At 34.8% G+C, this 16,710-nt stretch overlaps 3 protein-coding genes across 6 annotated transcripts; 2 read left to right on the forward strand and 1 right to left on the reverse strand.

The window, feature by feature from the left end:
• Window positions 1-606: 606 nt before the first annotated feature.
• LOC105952689 (E3 ubiquitin-protein ligase RING1) lies at window positions 607-1,666 on the forward strand. The gene has a single exon (XM_012976274.2). The coding sequence runs from the start codon at window positions 643-645 to the stop codon at window positions 1,537-1,539; it is 897 nt and encodes a 298-aa protein (XP_012831728.2). The 5' UTR covers window positions 607-642; the 3' UTR covers window positions 1,540-1,666.
• Window positions 1,667-4,329: 2,663 nt separating this feature from the next.
• LOC105952847 (vacuolar protein-sorting-associated protein 37 homolog 1) lies at window positions 4,330-7,925 on the forward strand. 2 transcript variants are annotated; one of them, XR_016033806.1, is made up of 8 exons: window positions 4,340-4,961; window positions 5,437-5,628; window positions 5,830-5,917; window positions 6,250-6,289; window positions 6,381-6,427; window positions 6,528-6,648; window positions 7,268-7,570; window positions 7,875-7,925. XR_016033806.1 is itself a non-coding variant. In XM_012976426.2 (7 exons), exons 1-7 carry the CDS (start codon window positions 4,945-4,947, stop codon window positions 7,429-7,431), a joined length of 669 nt encoding a protein of 222 aa, XP_012831880.2. In that variant the 5' UTR covers window positions 4,330-4,944; the 3' UTR covers window positions 7,432-7,649. The 2 variants fall into 2 exon arrangements, 1 of the variants encoding a protein (XP_012831880.2); XM_012976426.2 differs by lacking the exon at window positions 7,875-7,925 and having other exon boundaries at window positions 4,330-4,961; window positions 7,268-7,649.
• A 2,078-nt stretch (window positions 7,926-10,003) lies between these two features.
• LOC105952848 (protein RGF1 INDUCIBLE TRANSCRIPTION FACTOR 1) lies at window positions 10,004-11,884 on the reverse strand. 3 transcript variants are annotated; one of them, XM_088824426.1, is made up of 4 exons: window positions 11,718-11,884; window positions 11,349-11,528; window positions 10,927-11,142; window positions 10,004-10,517 (listed from the first exon to the last, which is right to left on the reverse strand). In XM_088824426.1, the coding sequence occupies exons 1-4, from the start codon at window positions 11,721-11,723 to the stop codon at window positions 10,317-10,319; spliced, it is 603 nt and encodes a 200-aa protein (XP_088680552.1). In that variant the 5' UTR covers window positions 11,724-11,884; the 3' UTR covers window positions 10,004-10,316. The 3 variants fall into 3 exon arrangements, with proteins under 3 accessions (XP_088680552.1, XP_088680553.1, XP_088680554.1); XM_088824427.1 differs by having other exon boundaries at window positions 11,721-11,824; XM_088824428.1 differs by having other exon boundaries at window positions 11,699-11,817.
• Between the last annotated feature and the right edge of the window lie 4,826 nt (window positions 11,885-16,710).

Consider the following 16,710-nt stretch of genomic DNA (forward strand, 5'->3'; position numbering starts at 1 on the left):
GTAGCGGATTATGATTGTGATAGCCGAGATTTGGTTTTAAAGTAATTAGAAAAAAATAGCTACAAAATAGGAGATAAAAAAAATTATATCTGCACATGAATTAATTTATTTTTATAAATATGTCATTAGAGTTAGCGTTTCTTTCTTTTTAATATATATAAGATTTCTACTAATTTTGTTCCAACTAAAAAAAAATGTAATAAGAGAAAATTTGAGGGAAAGAAAACATATAAATAAAAATAATTTCAAGGGACTATTTCAATTTTCAAGTCTACGTGTAAGAACTTCAGACAGTCTGACATTAAAAAAAAAAAAAAAAAAAAATTGTCAAATGTCTGTGCAGAAATCAGACGATATCCTCAACAACAACAACAACAACACCACCAAACTCGCAACCAACTCTGTGCATTGTCTTTCCTAAATTCCCGTCGAGTGTGAACAGAACAAACCCCACAAACCCCCAATTCACATACACTTGTCGCATCTACCACCAATCTCTCTTTCACCTGCACACTTTTCTTCTGTTTGACACGTGTCCACAAATCCACGTCACCTAATTCAATCCCATTTTTCTACTACTAAAACTAATTCCCAAATCCCATATAAAACTAGATTTAATTATACGTACAATTACGATGATCTATGGCGACCATGAATCCACCGCCGATACAAGTACAACAGAGTAGCAGCAGCACCACTACTACTATAGATAATTCCCTTTCAATTTACAGTCCCTTACTCATTTCCATGCTTGGCATCATCGGCACCTGCATTGCCATCATCGCCTACCACCTCTTCCTCGTCCAGTACTGCATCTCCACCCGCCGCCGATCCACCGCCCCCGAGGAGGAGGAGGAGGCTCAATTACCTCACCCCGCCGGAGTCGACGTCAAACTCCTCCAAACAATCCCGATCCTCACTTACGCCGCCGTCAAGGGCGGCGCCGGCGCTGATCAGGACGAGTGCGTCGTGTGTTTGGGGGAATTGATGGACGAGGAAAAGGTGCGCCTGCTGCCCAACTGCAGGCACGCATTCCACGTGCCGTGCATCGACCTGTGGTTCGCCGCGCACGCCAGCTGCCCGATGTGCAGGTCTCCGATCGCGGAGGCGATAATTGCGGAGTCTCCGATCTTAGATCCGGCCACCGCCGCCGATGATTATCCCGAGAGCGGCGAGTCCAGTACTGCGGCGAGCGGGAGCAGCGAGACGTCTCCCAGGGAACAACAATCGCATTTCGGTTTGCTCCGCCACTGCGCGTCGGTGGTGTTACCGATTCCGGCGGAGAGGAGAGCGCCGCCGCAGTTGAAACGGTCAGTGTCTACGGGTCAGACGACGTCGTTTGTGGTAATTGATTTGGAAGGGGTTAATAATAGTGAGACGAACGCTTCTTCGCTGTCGCCTTCTTTTTCGGGAGGTATGCTGACGTGGAGTACAGCTGGATCGGTGAGTCATTTTGACCGAGTTTCGGTTAAGTGGCTCAGGTCCTTTTCGCTAATGCGTTTGGGCAAGCCTAGCAATCGCAGAATTCTACCTTACTAGAAATAGAGAATTTTTCTTTCTTTTTTTTTTTTTTTTTTTTTTGAATTTCATACTTAAATTCTTGTTAGGCTTGCCTTTGAATGTATATAGAATAGCTAAATAATTTTATTGATTACTTTTATTCTAAGTACTTGTACAAGTTAAATGTTTCTTTTTTTCTATATGCTTTTCCACGGTCGGTCCTGACATTTTCGGGGCCTTAAACGAGCTTTTGAAAAATGACACCTTTATGATTCGAACTTATTTAACTTAATAAAACAAATAAAAAACAAAAATAAATATATTGTAACATTAGTGAAGGAGGATAAAATGCATAAACTACACTAAATATCACTTATATATATATATATATATATATATGATCCCGCCCAAAAACAATGTGGCCGAAACAGTGACCTCCCAGTCCTTGTGGTGGACCTGCAAAAAAGGGAGACCGGACTGATGCCGGATTTAGGGATTTAGCACTCCGACGATCAAGTCAGTATCTATTTACCAGTGTTTTTGTGGAATATTATGTAACGTGCATGTTTTGTATGTTTGTTAGAGTATGAGATAAAAAAGACCTGCCTCTTCTTCTGGGCACATATGCCTATTTATAGTACCTGGTGGGGCCGTTTCCCAGCTTCTTCGGGCTCTGGTTCAGAAGACCTGCTTTCGGCAGTCCTTTTATCTTTCGGCCGGACGGTCTGGGCCATCATGGCATCCCTATTTTCCTAGGCGTTATCATGCCCACAGGTCTGTCCCTCTGTGTACTCCCTGGCCGCACATGGTCATTCGCCCATTAAATACTTCTGTCAGAGCATTCAATGCGCCCCTGTGCAGACCCGTCAACGTATTTATTTCTTCATTTCCTACTTTTTCCCGACCTCTTTTCCTCTCGGTCGGGGATCTCGAGTACATCCTTTCAGTCGAGTCCTCGCGGCAGCATGGTTTTTCCCTCCTTTTGGGCTTTCTATTCTTCCTTGGGCCGGTTGGGCTTTCCCTAGGCTGCTGTATTTGGGCCTTGTAGCTCTGGCCATTTTATTTGTTTATGTCTTTTTTAAAACACAATTTTATTTGTTTATATCTTTTGTCATTCAATATTTAAGTTTTTTTTAGTTAATTCAATATTTAAGTTTGAGATCACATCAGACACACAGTTCCTTCGACCCTACACCCGGTGAAAAACACTGGGTGGGTCTTCTGCTGCCACGTGTTCTTTTTTTATTTTTCTAAAACTCCTAAATCCTAGCGAGGAATATATTATAAAATACAAAAAAAAGACACGTGACAACAGAAGACCCAATAGCGAGGAATATATTATAAAATACAAAAAAAAGACACGTAACAACAGAAGACCCACCCGGTGTTTATCACCGGGTGTAGGGTCGAACAAATCCACATACACACATTCAATATGCAATATTCATTCTGTCTTTTGTAGTTTCATTAATAATTTTATTTTCACGCAAATATATATGTTTGCACTCAACTATGGGAAGTCACGTGACTAATTACCTCAAAAACCAGTGGTCACGATGACTTCCCCCGTAGTTTTGGCCGTCAGCAACTCAACATGGAGGACTAAAGTGTGCAGTAATGATCAAACTTCAGGACGCAATTGGTAATACCGTAAAGTATGTGGACTGAATGCACATTGTGGATATTATTACAGGATAAAACCTACAATTTACGATAGGAGAATTAATCCATCAAGCACAAAACTCAACACGATTTGGGATTAATCTGAACGAAACATATTAAAAAATAGCTAAAAACCAATGTTATCAGAATCGGACCGGACTTAAAACCGGATAGGCTTTCGGGTCATGGTTGGACCGGTTCAACTGGGTTCGAGTTCGACCCCGGTTTTTTATTTTTTTAAATATTTTATTAATTTTAATGTTAAATATTTTGTATATATATTTTATCTTTTACACTCTCTTTACTTTTATTATTTATTTTTTATATATAAACTAGGGTTAAATACAAAAACACCCCTGTACTATGAACTTTGTATCATTTACCCCCTGTACTATACATAAATACAAAACCCCCCTCACATTACATTTTTTCCAAAATGTGACCAAAATACCCCTCCCCTACTCAAGCATACACACACACACACACACACACACACACACACACACATATATATATATATATATATATATATATATAATATATATATATATATATATACATAATGGTTTGTTTGAGCCATTTTCGACTATATATTTTACCATTTTCAGTCAATTTTACGTTGAAAATTTTGGTATTTATATTTTTTTTTCTCCAAAACATCCAATTGCTTATTATTTTTTTTATTTTTTTTGAATAAAAACTTTTATTTATGTCATTTTGAGTTTCTTCATTTTTTTTCTTAAATGTCTTCTTGTAGTTCAAACATCCTAAGATTACAAACATCTTTACAATCCTATGATTGTTGAGAATTTGAACTACCGTAAGATTTAACAAAAAAGGAAGAAATTCAAAATGACAAAAATAAAAGGTTTTATTCAGAAAATTAAAAAAAAAAAAAAAAACTCTTAGTAATTAAATGTTTTGGAGAAAAAAATAAAAATATCAAAATTTTCCAATTAAAATTGACCGAAAATGTTAATAAATATAGTGGAAAATGGCTCAAACAAATATATTTATAGGCTTAACGTGGTATTTTCGTCATATTTTAGAAAAAAATGTAATGTTAGGGGGGTTTTTGTATTTTTGTGTAGTACAGGGGGTATATGATACAAACTCCATAGTACAGGGGTGTTTTTGTATTTAACCCTATAAACTATTCTTTCTATTATCCCATGCCTTTTTTTCTTTTGTATTTTTTTACACTCTCTTCTCTCTCCTCTCTCTTCTCTCCATTTTTTCTCTCTCCGTCACCTCCATCATCTTCATCACTATCTCTCTCTTTCTTGCTCATAAAATTCTCTAGTTTTTGTACTGTCTCTCTTCCTTTTATTTTTATTATTTTTCTTCTTTTCCATCTTCTTCTTCTTCATCCCGTCGAATTCCGGCCACCAACGGCTAGATCTGTGAAATTCCGGTCGCCCACCGCCTGCTCCACCTAGATCCGGGCATCCCCGGTGAATTTCAGCCGAATCCCGCCGCCAATAGCCACCAACGAAGTGTTTTAGATGAAAACCCGGGTGATTGACCGGTTTCCGGGTTAGCCGGTTTTCACCGGTCGAACCGGATTTTTGTGATTTGGCCCGGGTTTTGACTTTTCCGGTTTTAGGCATCAGATCGGCCCATTTTTGTTGCGGGTCGCGGTCGGACCGGTCCGGTCCTAATAACATTGCTAAAAACTCAATTACTGCCCTGTGGTTTCGCACGGTTTGTAAATTCCGATCCCTCCTACTTGATTAGTTTTCCATTACACGATCGACGACGACTGAGTCCTCTCCGGAAGTCATGTTCAAAAATTTCTGGTAATCATCCCCCTTTTTCCAATCTCTGTTCTTCCTTCAGTTGATTTAATTTTACATTTTTTTTTGCCTTTTTTTCGATGAAAATGAAACGCTTCGAGGTCAATTAATCTAGGCTTGTAGTCACTGATATGAATTAATATGGTATGATTACTGTGAGTCACTGATATGAATTAATATGGTATGATGATTGTGGGGGTTATTCGATTTTGTCAGATATAGGGCGAATTCGATTCTGTTGTCTTCATATATACTATTAAACAATCAGGATAGACAGTTGGTTGATTGAATTAATTTGAATTGCCTCCGTAATTGGCAGAGATGACCTAATTTTGATGATTTTTGCGTTTTTTGGGTCATATTAAAATTGGCTGTAAGAAATTAATTAGGAGCTTTCGTTCTTCGTTTCCTGTTTTGTTTTTTGGCGTAACGTATGGAGATGTAATTTTCTTGGTATGAATTGGATTTATGTCGATAGGGGCTCTCAGGAGCAGCAAGGTCAGCCCACAGAATCATGGTATCCGCCTTCGGTTGTGAATTCGCCTAGCTCGTCTCGCCCCACAACACCTGGTTCCAACAACTTATCAAGACCGACCGATCGAGCAAGCTCTTTATCAAATGTTTCGCCTGCAGAAGCAGCCGGAATTATTGCTGTTTTGAAAGATAAGAGGTGACAACTTTACTGAAGCATATAATTTTCACCAGGGTTAATGTTTTGTTCCTTCTCCGATTTCTCGACATCAGATAGTGATGAAATTGCGTAGAAATTTTGCTGTGACTGAGTTGCTATTCTTTGTTTATCCTGAGCTAATGTACGGATGGTAATGAGTTGATGAATAAAATGTAGCCTTGTTGTTTCTGTTTATGATAGTGTTGATGATCTGAGGAAGCTTCTGTCGGACAAGGATGCTTATCAGAATCTTTTACTTTCACTCGAACCTGTTAGAACTCAAAACAGGGTAAGTTTCAGGGCTTTTCTTTCCCCTTCATATCGTTATTTACCGTTTTGCCCTTCTTGGTTCTAACTTGGTGCTTGTCCTGTTAAACTTGAGTTTGTTTTGCGTGATGTATATATGTACACATAAATTACATTTCCAGGATTTTTTTTTCAAACTTTGACACTTCTTCTTGATATGTATGTGTGTGCCCATGTGATTCTAGTTTGGATTTTTGAACTTGCACCGTATTTATATTTGTTTCTTCGTGCTTATTCTGTTTATGTAGTCTTCATAGCAAGCTGCGGCTTTCCAATTGTCTTTACGCAACTCATTTAATATGTTTACTCAATCAGGTCAGAGACGAACTTAGGAACGAAACGCTGCAGCTTGCTAGTAAGTCCTCTGTTTGCCGCATATTCATTTTCTTTTTTTGAAACATTACTGCACTTTTATCAAGCATAATAATTAATGATCTTATATACAGGAGAAAATGTGGACAAAGAACCATGCATAATGGAGCTAAGGAATCAGGTTAGTTCTGCGGCCTTGGGTTGGGATTCACTTAATTTTTTCTTTTGGACGCAATTTGCACTTATGACATTGTTTTTCTTCTTGGTTTTCGTGGCTTCAGTGCAGAATAATTCGAACTACAGAGCTGGCAACTGCTCAAGAAAAATTGCATGAATTAGAGAGGAAAAAAGAAGATACTCTAAAGTATTACTCACCCTCATCTCTCCTCGTTCGACTTCAAGGTATGCTTATTTAGCTTCGCACAAGTCTGATGTGCCTTATTGGGGTAACTTTAATATTTTGGCAATGTGTAATCAAGTCGGTTTGGTCAGTTCAGTTTCACCAAGTACGTCATTTTTCTAAATGCCGTCTTACCCAAACCCGCTTCAAGTTTCACCATAACAATGACAGTATCATTCACAAATCGACCGTCTCCATGGAATACCTTCTATAATTAATTGTTTTATAATTAGTTTGATGATCATTGGAATAACGAATTTATACTTAACATGTATAAATAATAAATCGGATCCTTCTCTCAAAACGGAATTATCTTAACAAAAAAAAAAACTGCCATGCTAGTATAATTTAGTAATAAATATTATTAGTTCATTATTGTTTCTTTCCCCCATGAACGGGGGCAGGGGCCTCCAAGATTTTTTTTTCTTTTCCCCTCGTTATATTATTCGTTTACGCGAGTGGTTTGACATAAATGCTTTGCTTCATATGTCATCTATTTCTGCATGTCGAGTCTTGAGTTTCTTACGAAAGGCCAATGGTGAATAGGGTTGATATGGGATAGCTTTAACTCAAATGATATCTGTGAATTAAACTAAATAAATTATCATTGTATTATTACAGATGCAATGAATAAAACAGATGAGGAATCGGAGACGCTGCACAGGCAGCTTCTTGATGGAGAGATTGATCTTCCAGCGTTTGTACAGAAATACAAGAAGATGCGTTATACGTACCATAAACGCGCTCTCATACATCTTGCTGCAAAGACAACTGTAACTGGCTGAACCATGGTATGCCGTAAAACTATATGTGATTTTGGAAGTTATACTGCTTGTGTAAAATAGTTTGTACTGTGACAATATTGTGTTTTCTCTCCTCTCTTTGTTTTCGGTTTCATCTTGTTTTGTATTTCGACTTCGAACGGTATTATAGTAACAAAGTTCACGAAAATTTTTGTTCCAGACAAATAATGCTCAGTAAAATCTTCAATTGTTGGCTTTTATCTTTCTTTTTTCTTTTCTTTTTTTGGTTACATTCTTTTTGTAATTGTTTTTTTTTCCTATAAATAGTTACACGAAACTGCCTTCAATTTTTTCGTCGTCACTTGTAAACTAAAGTTATGGCCAATTATTTTATTGGAAATTGAAACGCCCAACGAAAAAAACTCATTAGAAGGTAAGATAACGCAAGATAAGCCATGATTATATAATTTTGGCGGATCAACCAGACAATTTATTAAGGATACCAAACATCAAATTAAGTCCAACTATTTAATTAATCATGGCTTATATTGGCAACCGAGCAGGGCCTAAGTATTCAATTCTTCCGTTTCACGTAAATTCAGATGCGCGGTCATAATTTATATATAATCAAATTAAAGTATGATACTCAAAATTATCTTCCAAAAAAGGGATTGACTTTCATATTTCAACATAGATATAATTATACATCTTCTAAAAAATATCAAGTGAGTTTGTACCTAGCTAGTAATGTGGTGACTACTATAGTAGTAGCAGCAGCCAATTTGTTTGGTATAAGTCAATAATATTAACTCCAAATTGTTGGTTAACATCTGAGGGGAAGAATGCATGTTGCTATAGCCTACGTGTAGAGTGTACCATACTAGGGTGGACCCTAATCAATTTAATAGCTGTAGCCTGTATATAGGATTGAATTTGCAATCTGAATTGATTGAGGAGAATATCGGTTACCTGTTCAATGAAGGGAATATTCATCTTGTTTTCCTAGTTAAGGTTAAATTATAAAAAAAAGACTTTCATATAATCATAACAACCCCTTAACTATGAATTTTTTTATACGTCAATTCTTACGGTGTCAAATTTAGTAAAATCGTCTAGATTATGTCAATTTTCTACAGTTTGTACCCGTTTTACCCCATTCGAGCTCCACATTTTGAAATAAGATGATAAAAAGATGTGTCTTTTAGCTTGTAAATACCAGTTTGTGGTGCATCAAAAACTGCATTTTTTGCAGAAAACGAGTACAAACTAGATAACATTCAGCGGATTTTATAAGATTTTGTTGAATTTGACACCATATGAGTGGACATGTAAGAAAATTTATAGTTGATGGGGTGATTGTAGTTACCCAAACATAAGAGGATTTTTCGTAATTTGACCTTATCTCATCAGTGACCGTAATTTACCCAATTATATATGATTAAAGTTTAAACAGTTGTGTAGAACATTAGTTTTTATTTCTCGTTTATATATCGATTGAGGTCTGCCTGTCCTAACACAATTTCGTGGGTGTTCTGTAAAGAAAAAAACTCATATTTTCGGTTTTGTCATTATTTTTCATCCGTTTTATATTAATTGTCATTATTCTTGAAATGTTACATTTTGGTACTTTGCACCTTTAAAAAAAATTAATATCACTTTGCATTACCGATACACAATAAATCATTCATAATTTACTTTTTATTGAAAATTTAAAACTTCATTAGCCTACAAAACAAAAAAAAATCAAATCAACTTATTATTTCCAGGCTGTAAAATAACAAATCAAATTATTATTTTCGTCCAGCCCCAATATAATTTCAAGCGTAGATATTTTCTTATAAAAAAAATCTTATTAAATTATTCGATTGATGGATTTTTTAATTTTTTTTATCAATGAGTATTTGGTAGAAATCTTTGAAGAAAATATAATTTTCAAATAAGTTGATACCAAAATAACTGAAGGATTCGTTTTGTATTTTTTTTTTTTAAATTGTGAAAAAAAATAATGAAAAAAAATAATGAAATATGTTGATGAGATATAATTTTATTTTTGCACTTCGTAGTTTCGAAAAGATTGATGAATAATAAAAAAAAAATATTTAACATTTGACATCCTAAAAGATACCATTAAAATATTAAATTACCTTCATTATCTTTAAATATTCATTCGAGGTGCACTATACATGATCATTCATTGTGTTTCGAGGGTGCAAAATGCTATAAAAAAATAATTCGAGGGCAAAGTGCCGAAAAGCTATATTCAGGGGTGCAAAGTGGGATTAAACTAAATATTAAATAACAGTTATATTCTGAAAGAGTACGATCAAAGGAAGAATCTCTGATTAAGTTAACTAAGCTAGGTCACCATCACAGAAAAAGTTAATTTCCCCCATTCCAGGGTAATTGGGGCACTTCGCATCCTCAAATTACATACTTTTTGCACTATGCATCCTTAAATTAAAAAAAATGTCATAATGCAAGGTGCCAAGCAAATTATAATTAGAGGGTGTATTCTGCTATTTTTTTAATTTAAGGGTACAAAATACCAAAAGTATAAATTTGAGGGTGCAGAGTTGCCAATTATCCCCATTCCATGCAATAAATAAATAATAAATAAATAAAACTAATTAATTAAAGGTGCTGTTCTTTTATGTAAACGGCCCATGTGGGTAGATGGGCCCATGAAAACTATAAAGACTTGCTTTTTTATATATAATATATATATATATATATATTTAAATTACATGTATACTTTAATTTACAACTTCCAAATAACAAATTATGCATTATTGAGAGTTTGTTTTCTTTTACGACCCCCCTCCACCACCCCCCCAAATGGAATATTCTAACCTATAAATTTGCTTATTTTTGTATAAAGTAGTTTTTAAAAAGAGTAAAAAATAAAATAAAAAAGAGGGAATATATAATTAAGACCAAAAAGGAGCCCTTTGAGGAATGCCTTTTCTTCTTCTTGCGGTGGAATGAGGTGGCGGAGGCGTGGGCGGCGGGTATATGTCTTGTTCTATGCCTTCACGCAACATTTCTTCCGATGATGATGATATTGACATATTTACCCCTTCCCCTCTTTCTGTAAACCTTCCATCCCCATCCCCCTTTATTCCTACAACCTATTTTTTTTTTTTTTTTTTTCAAAATGATATTTATAAATTAAATAATAAATAAAGAACCTTTAATTTACTGTAATCGACTGTTTGTTACGAGGTCGATGGTTTAAATCAATTCAGATGCGTGTGTTAATTATAAGATCACATTTATGAATGATATGATAAATATAAATGAATAAATAAAGATGATGATGATATATTGCCAAATAGTTGGTTATGTAATAATGAAAAGGATGGTGATGAGGACCATATGGTGTATGAATGTGGCTCATCAATACTTTGATTTTGTATGAACATAAGGAATGTGAAATAATAAAACACACACACACACACACACACACACACAAGGAGAGAGAGAGAGAGAGAGAGAGAGAGAGAGAGAGAGAGAGAGAGAGAGAGAGTTTGGACAAACCTTACAACCCAAAGAACAGAAGCGGAAAGTGTCCAAAAGGCTTCTCCCACAGATTTCACAGACATGAGAAACAGCCTTACCGCACTTAGGCTGAGGCCGCTCGTTGAGAAACAAAACCCTGGCGCTGTTTATTACATACGTTTGCACACCACTTATATCCAGAACCTTCTGAATCTCCGACACTCTCACCACATCATGATATGAAGATCTCCTTATCTACATTATTATTACACATTAAAACATATACCATTGTTTTTATCATCATCATCATCATTAAATTAAAATATAAAAAACATTAATATGAAATTAACAATAAACAAATACCATATTTAATTTTCTTGTAACGCCAATAATATTTATGACTACAAAGAAAAAAAAAAGGGGGAAATTAATTATAAAGTATAAACTGATGATGGATCAACCTGAATAACTTGATGATCTTTGTGTTTGGAGGAGCGACAGTAGAAGCAAAATGCATCGGCATTGCAATCCAAACAATACATATTGCATTCACTCCGGGCCGAGTCCACGTGGGCCCGGCACACTCTGAAGAAGTCCGTGCTCAGCAGTTTCTCCAGCCACGGCGGCATCGCCATTGCATTCTGCGCCGATTAATTACACCAACAAACAATGATTTTTTCAATACCATAATTAACTTTTTGAGTGAAAACCAAAATCTCTAGACAGAGAAAAAACAAAAATGATCATAAAGAGTAACGGAGAGAGAAAATATTATATATATATATAATTACTGGTCTATATATACACACACATGTATGTACAGGCATTACCTGCATCTTCAAATATTGGGATTGCTGCAATGGCGATGGGGAATTGGGAGATAACTTTTCTTTGAGGAAAATGTTGTAGAGAGAGAAAGAAAGAGAGAGAGGGAGGGTGGGGGTGGGGGGGCTAATAACCTAAACAACCAGCAACTTAGAAATCAACAACAAAACTACACCTAAGCTAAGGGACGAAAGCCTAAATAATTATGAAATAATTAATCAACGGACGGTCGAGATGAAAAGGGGTGGCTCGAGATTTTTTTGAAGCGTTGGATCTGAGGAGAGAGAAACAAAGGAGGTGGAAGGGTTTGGTTATTTATTGTTTATTATTTTTTATTTTGGGATCTTCTTTGCGTCTCTACGTAGGCATAAGGGTCGGCTACGCTACAAGTGCCTTCAAGTTTTCAACTATACACCTCCATACGACGTCGTTGCTGTTGCTTGAGTTGTTCATTTCTTTAAAGTGAATTGTCCGTAATACCCTCGAGCTTTTTCCTTTATTTGTAATCCTATTGGATTCTGATTTTCTGACTCGTGACTGCGTTGACATTTAAATTAAACTTTGTGGTTCTATATCGGTTAAATTAATTCATCAAGATTCTTTTCTAACAAAAATATTTTTTTTTTAACTTTTTTTTTTTTAATAATTCAAATCTTGTTACAAATTGAGAAAGTAGAGAGGAGGCTATGCAGACTCTCAATTCAGTCATAATAAGATATTTTCTCGTGCATAAAGTAAATATATGATTAATTAATATTATTTTATTTGCAATATTATTATAAATAAATGTATATCTGCTCACCATTATGACCGAGCAACATTGTTACTTGGTCGGATAAGGAAAAAGGCCTAACATTACACATATTTGGCATGTATGATTAGTCTAAAAAGATTTCTTTGTAGAAAGAAAATATTTGATTTTTATATTAGTAGATTCGTAAAGACATTGAAGCAAAGAATACTTGTTTATTGCTGCCGGCATACGAAGGTTTGGCACAAAACTATGTTACACAATCGCCATCCAATAGGATAAAGTTGTGAACTATTGGGATTTTTAACAAGGACATATTGCGCAAAAATACATGACACGGGAGGGTGTATGAGTCTATGACTAAATTTATTTTAAGTAATTGATAAGCTCTTATGTCTGATAAGATGTTTTAAGAGTTGATAAGTTGTTACATCTTATTTTTAGGGTTAATTTTTAAAGTCTTTGGATAATGAGTTTATTTCCTAATTTTTACTCAGTATAAGATCTTAAATAAAAATGTGAGTGATACGGACCACTTCACCTCTAAGAACCACTTTGTAAACAAACATGACTTGTAAAGGGCCTGAATCCAGTGGGGAAGCCAGTGTATGCCCCCCACCCCCCGGGGGGCATTGGCCCGTTCTAAAATATTAATTTTTTTAGTACTATATATGCATGTATAGTTTTCTGCATTTGCATTGTCCTCATAGAATAAATGGATCTAACAAATAGGATAAAAAAAGTTACAAATTGTGACTTGAAACTAGGGGCAAATCCACCATTGGGAAGTGATATGTACTCAAGTCATCCTCAATTGTAAAAAATAAAAATTTCCACTGTATTACGCCTTTATATCTACTAAGTCCACCAAATTTTTATTATTTAGTGCACCTAAAGTCCAAATAAATGCAAAAAAAAAATACCAAGTTCTCTTTTCCTATCACTTGGTTTTGAAAAAAAAAACCGATATTTTTTTCGGGGACGCTACCCCCGAACCCTCAAAAAATTAAAGTCCACCATGTCGCAACATCTTAAATTCACCATTGTTGGAGCAACCATTTTTTTCATTAAATTTTTTACATTATATTTTAATACATATTCGGGCCCCCCAGTAATGAAATCATGGCTCGCCACGGCCTGAACCTCAACTTATCGCATAAACTGGCCCAACAAGCAATATAGAGACTATAATCAGGGAATAAACCGAGTTCCTAAGCATCCCACCTCGGCGAATAAGAGAAGCCTGAAGTACTTACACTATATAAGATAGGCTAAGCCTCGCCTCGTGTTGAGAAGAACCTCAGAAGTAATACGAGGTGAGGTTAGCATGGATCTCACCTCGAACTTCCGAAAGCGAGAGAAGCTCTTAGTAGCTCCAGGAAGCCGTAACATTGGGCGGCAGGGCCAAGAAGTTGGGGAAGAAATCCTAAAAGGAAAGCCTTGACTCCCAAGGCAAGAAACCTCTATAAAAGAGATGTCCTGATCTTAACAAACTCACACACAAGACACATACGCACAACATTATACTGTATATAGTTTTAACATATAGAGAGAAAGATGGTTTCTGACTTGATCGTTGGAGACTCTACACCAGGAAAACCCCTTCTCAGCACTGTAGGTACCTTTCTAGCCAAATCTTCGACGAACTCTCACACAAAGTATCTTACTAGGAGATACTAGTCATCATCCTAAGGACATCGAATCAGATCAGTGGGAGTAGATATACTGTTTTAAAAAGATCTTATTTGCTCTCCAACAACTTATTTAAGAAAAAATAAGATATTTTTTTAGAAATTTACTAAACACTTTGGAAAAGATTATATAAATACTTATTTGTTACTAAGAAAAACTTTCATATATATGTTGTGTATGTGTGTGTATATTACTAAGATTATTTTAGAAATACTTATATGTTGTGTATGTGTGTGTGTGTCTTATTAATTGAAGTAAAATTGCTACTGGTAAATTCTAGAAAAAAATCCCGCTCATTTTATAGTTTTAATGTCATTTATTTAATTAATTTCATTTAATATTATTTGTTTTAAAAATATTTAATTATTAGTTCCTATTTTTTTTCTTCGAATCATGCAATTAATTATTGACTCCTATTATTAGTTTTTAGGGTATAATACTAATTATTAAATTTCTAGATATATTTTATTTATTAGTAAAAGTAAATTTGTTCCTGATAAATTCTAGGGTTTTTTTCCTATTCTTTTGCCCCGAATCTATGCAATTAATTATTCACTCCTATTATTAATTTCCAGGGTATATATACTTTGTTTATTAAATTAAGTTTTTTCGAATTTTTGTTTGCTCAAATTAGAGAAAATATAAATAAATTAACGATTTTATGGAAATTACTGATCTCTCTTATGTTTTTCTTTTAAGCAATGCAGCCTTTATTCATTTATAAAGAACCAAGTTAAGAGGAAGAGAATCCCTTTCATTACTTGAAAATGGAAAGCGAGTGGTAATAGTTTGTGCCATTAAATTTCCACAGCGCTTGACAAAAGAAAAAGTATAGGAGATAAGCGAGGATGCTAAGAAAAGACTCTTCTCCACGTAGCCTCTGAATGAAGATTCAAAGTTGGATCCCGACTTGAATGCGTTGATGACAAGCAAGCAATGTTTTGAAAATCAGACCGAATCGGCCGGTCCGACCGGTTCAACCGGGAACCGTCGCCATGTCAAGTGCGATAGAAGTGAAAACCCAAATAAGTCAAAAACACGGGTAAACTACCAAAATCCTGGTTGTCTGATGTCGTTGCAGTCAGTTGGGAATCCGTCTTCCTATGTCGCTGTATAATTTAATGGTACGTTCGTTTTATGTTTTATTAAAATTCACTTTGTCGTTGTTGAAGGGGATTAATTTCATTATGTAATTACATTCTATGAAGATGGTTGGTGTAGGCCTTAACACCACCCCCCCCCCCCCCCCCCCCTAATGCCGGTGATATTGTTTCTTATTTGATAAGTTCGTATACATGCAATACATTGATATAATTATTTTTATATTGCGAGTTTATGCTGTGACTGGAGTTATGTCCCAAGTAACTTATGTCGGATTGCGTTTATCTTAATTTTTTTTCTTTCCAAATTTTCTTATATTCTAATTTTCTATTAAATTGAATTTTTTTTTCTGTACTTGATAGTTGGAAAATTTGATTACAACATTTCCTCTACCAGAAATTTATGGTTCCCCTTTCCTTTTGGTGTTTAATAATTGAGTGTAAATTTTCCTTCATTTTTGTATGATGTGTTCAATTTTTATAATTTATCGTATTCATGCACTTAATTTTCCCTCATTCCTAATGTTTATAATTTTGTATGCGTGCACATAATTTAATACTATTACTAATAAAAAATATATATGTCGTGCATCGTACGAGAGGAGTTACTAATCAAAATACGATGTTTACTTAAAATTTAAATGTTTTTTTGAAATCTAATGGATTTTTTAGTAGATCGACTTCACTTTTGCATTAATTATTACAATGTCGTGCATCGCGCGGGTGAAGTTATTAGTGTGTGTGTATATATATATATACACTAAAATTACCTCCACCCATTTGAAGCCTTATTTAATTCTCCACAAATTCATTATTAAACTCTAATTTAGCCTCAATATCACCAAGTAACAAATTTTGGCCGTTACTCTTGTCGACCACCGGTCTTGAACCCTCACTTTCTTTTTTTCTTTTTATTTTATTTTTTTTGGAAAAAAAATTCCGTCACTGTCGTTGACCATTGATATCCAATGCTGACTTTTTCCTTTTGGTTGTTTGACAGTCATAAAATAATTTAATGTTAACACAATAATATTATTGTATTATCAGTAATATAAAGTAATATTATTGTGTTGTATTACAAGATTATTGTCTAAGACAATAATATTGTTGTTAACACAATAATATCATTATGTTAATATTAGTATTACTGTTAGCACGATACTATTATTGTGTCGGTTTGTTTAAAAAAATTAAAAAACATATAAGAAAATATTTAACATTATTATGAACACGGTTATTATTGTGTAAGACGGTAAGATAATTGTGTTGTGTTCACATTAATGTTACTTTGTTGACCGATCAACGGCGGAAAAATAAAATAATTTAGGAAAAAAATAATAATAAAAAAAATGGTTAACGCCGGAGACTGACATTCAAGGGCGGTGGCGGGAACTATTTTGACAAAGAATTGGGAAAAAGGGTCTTTTCCGAAAAAAATAAAAGAAGTTAACAACA

This window comes from Erythranthe guttata, chromosome 10 (assembly GCF_056151865.1).
Source record: "Erythranthe guttata isolate IM_541 chromosome 10, IM_541, whole genome shotgun sequence".
Taxonomy (NCBI): Eukaryota; Viridiplantae; Streptophyta; class Magnoliopsida; order Lamiales; family Phrymaceae; genus Erythranthe; species Erythranthe guttata.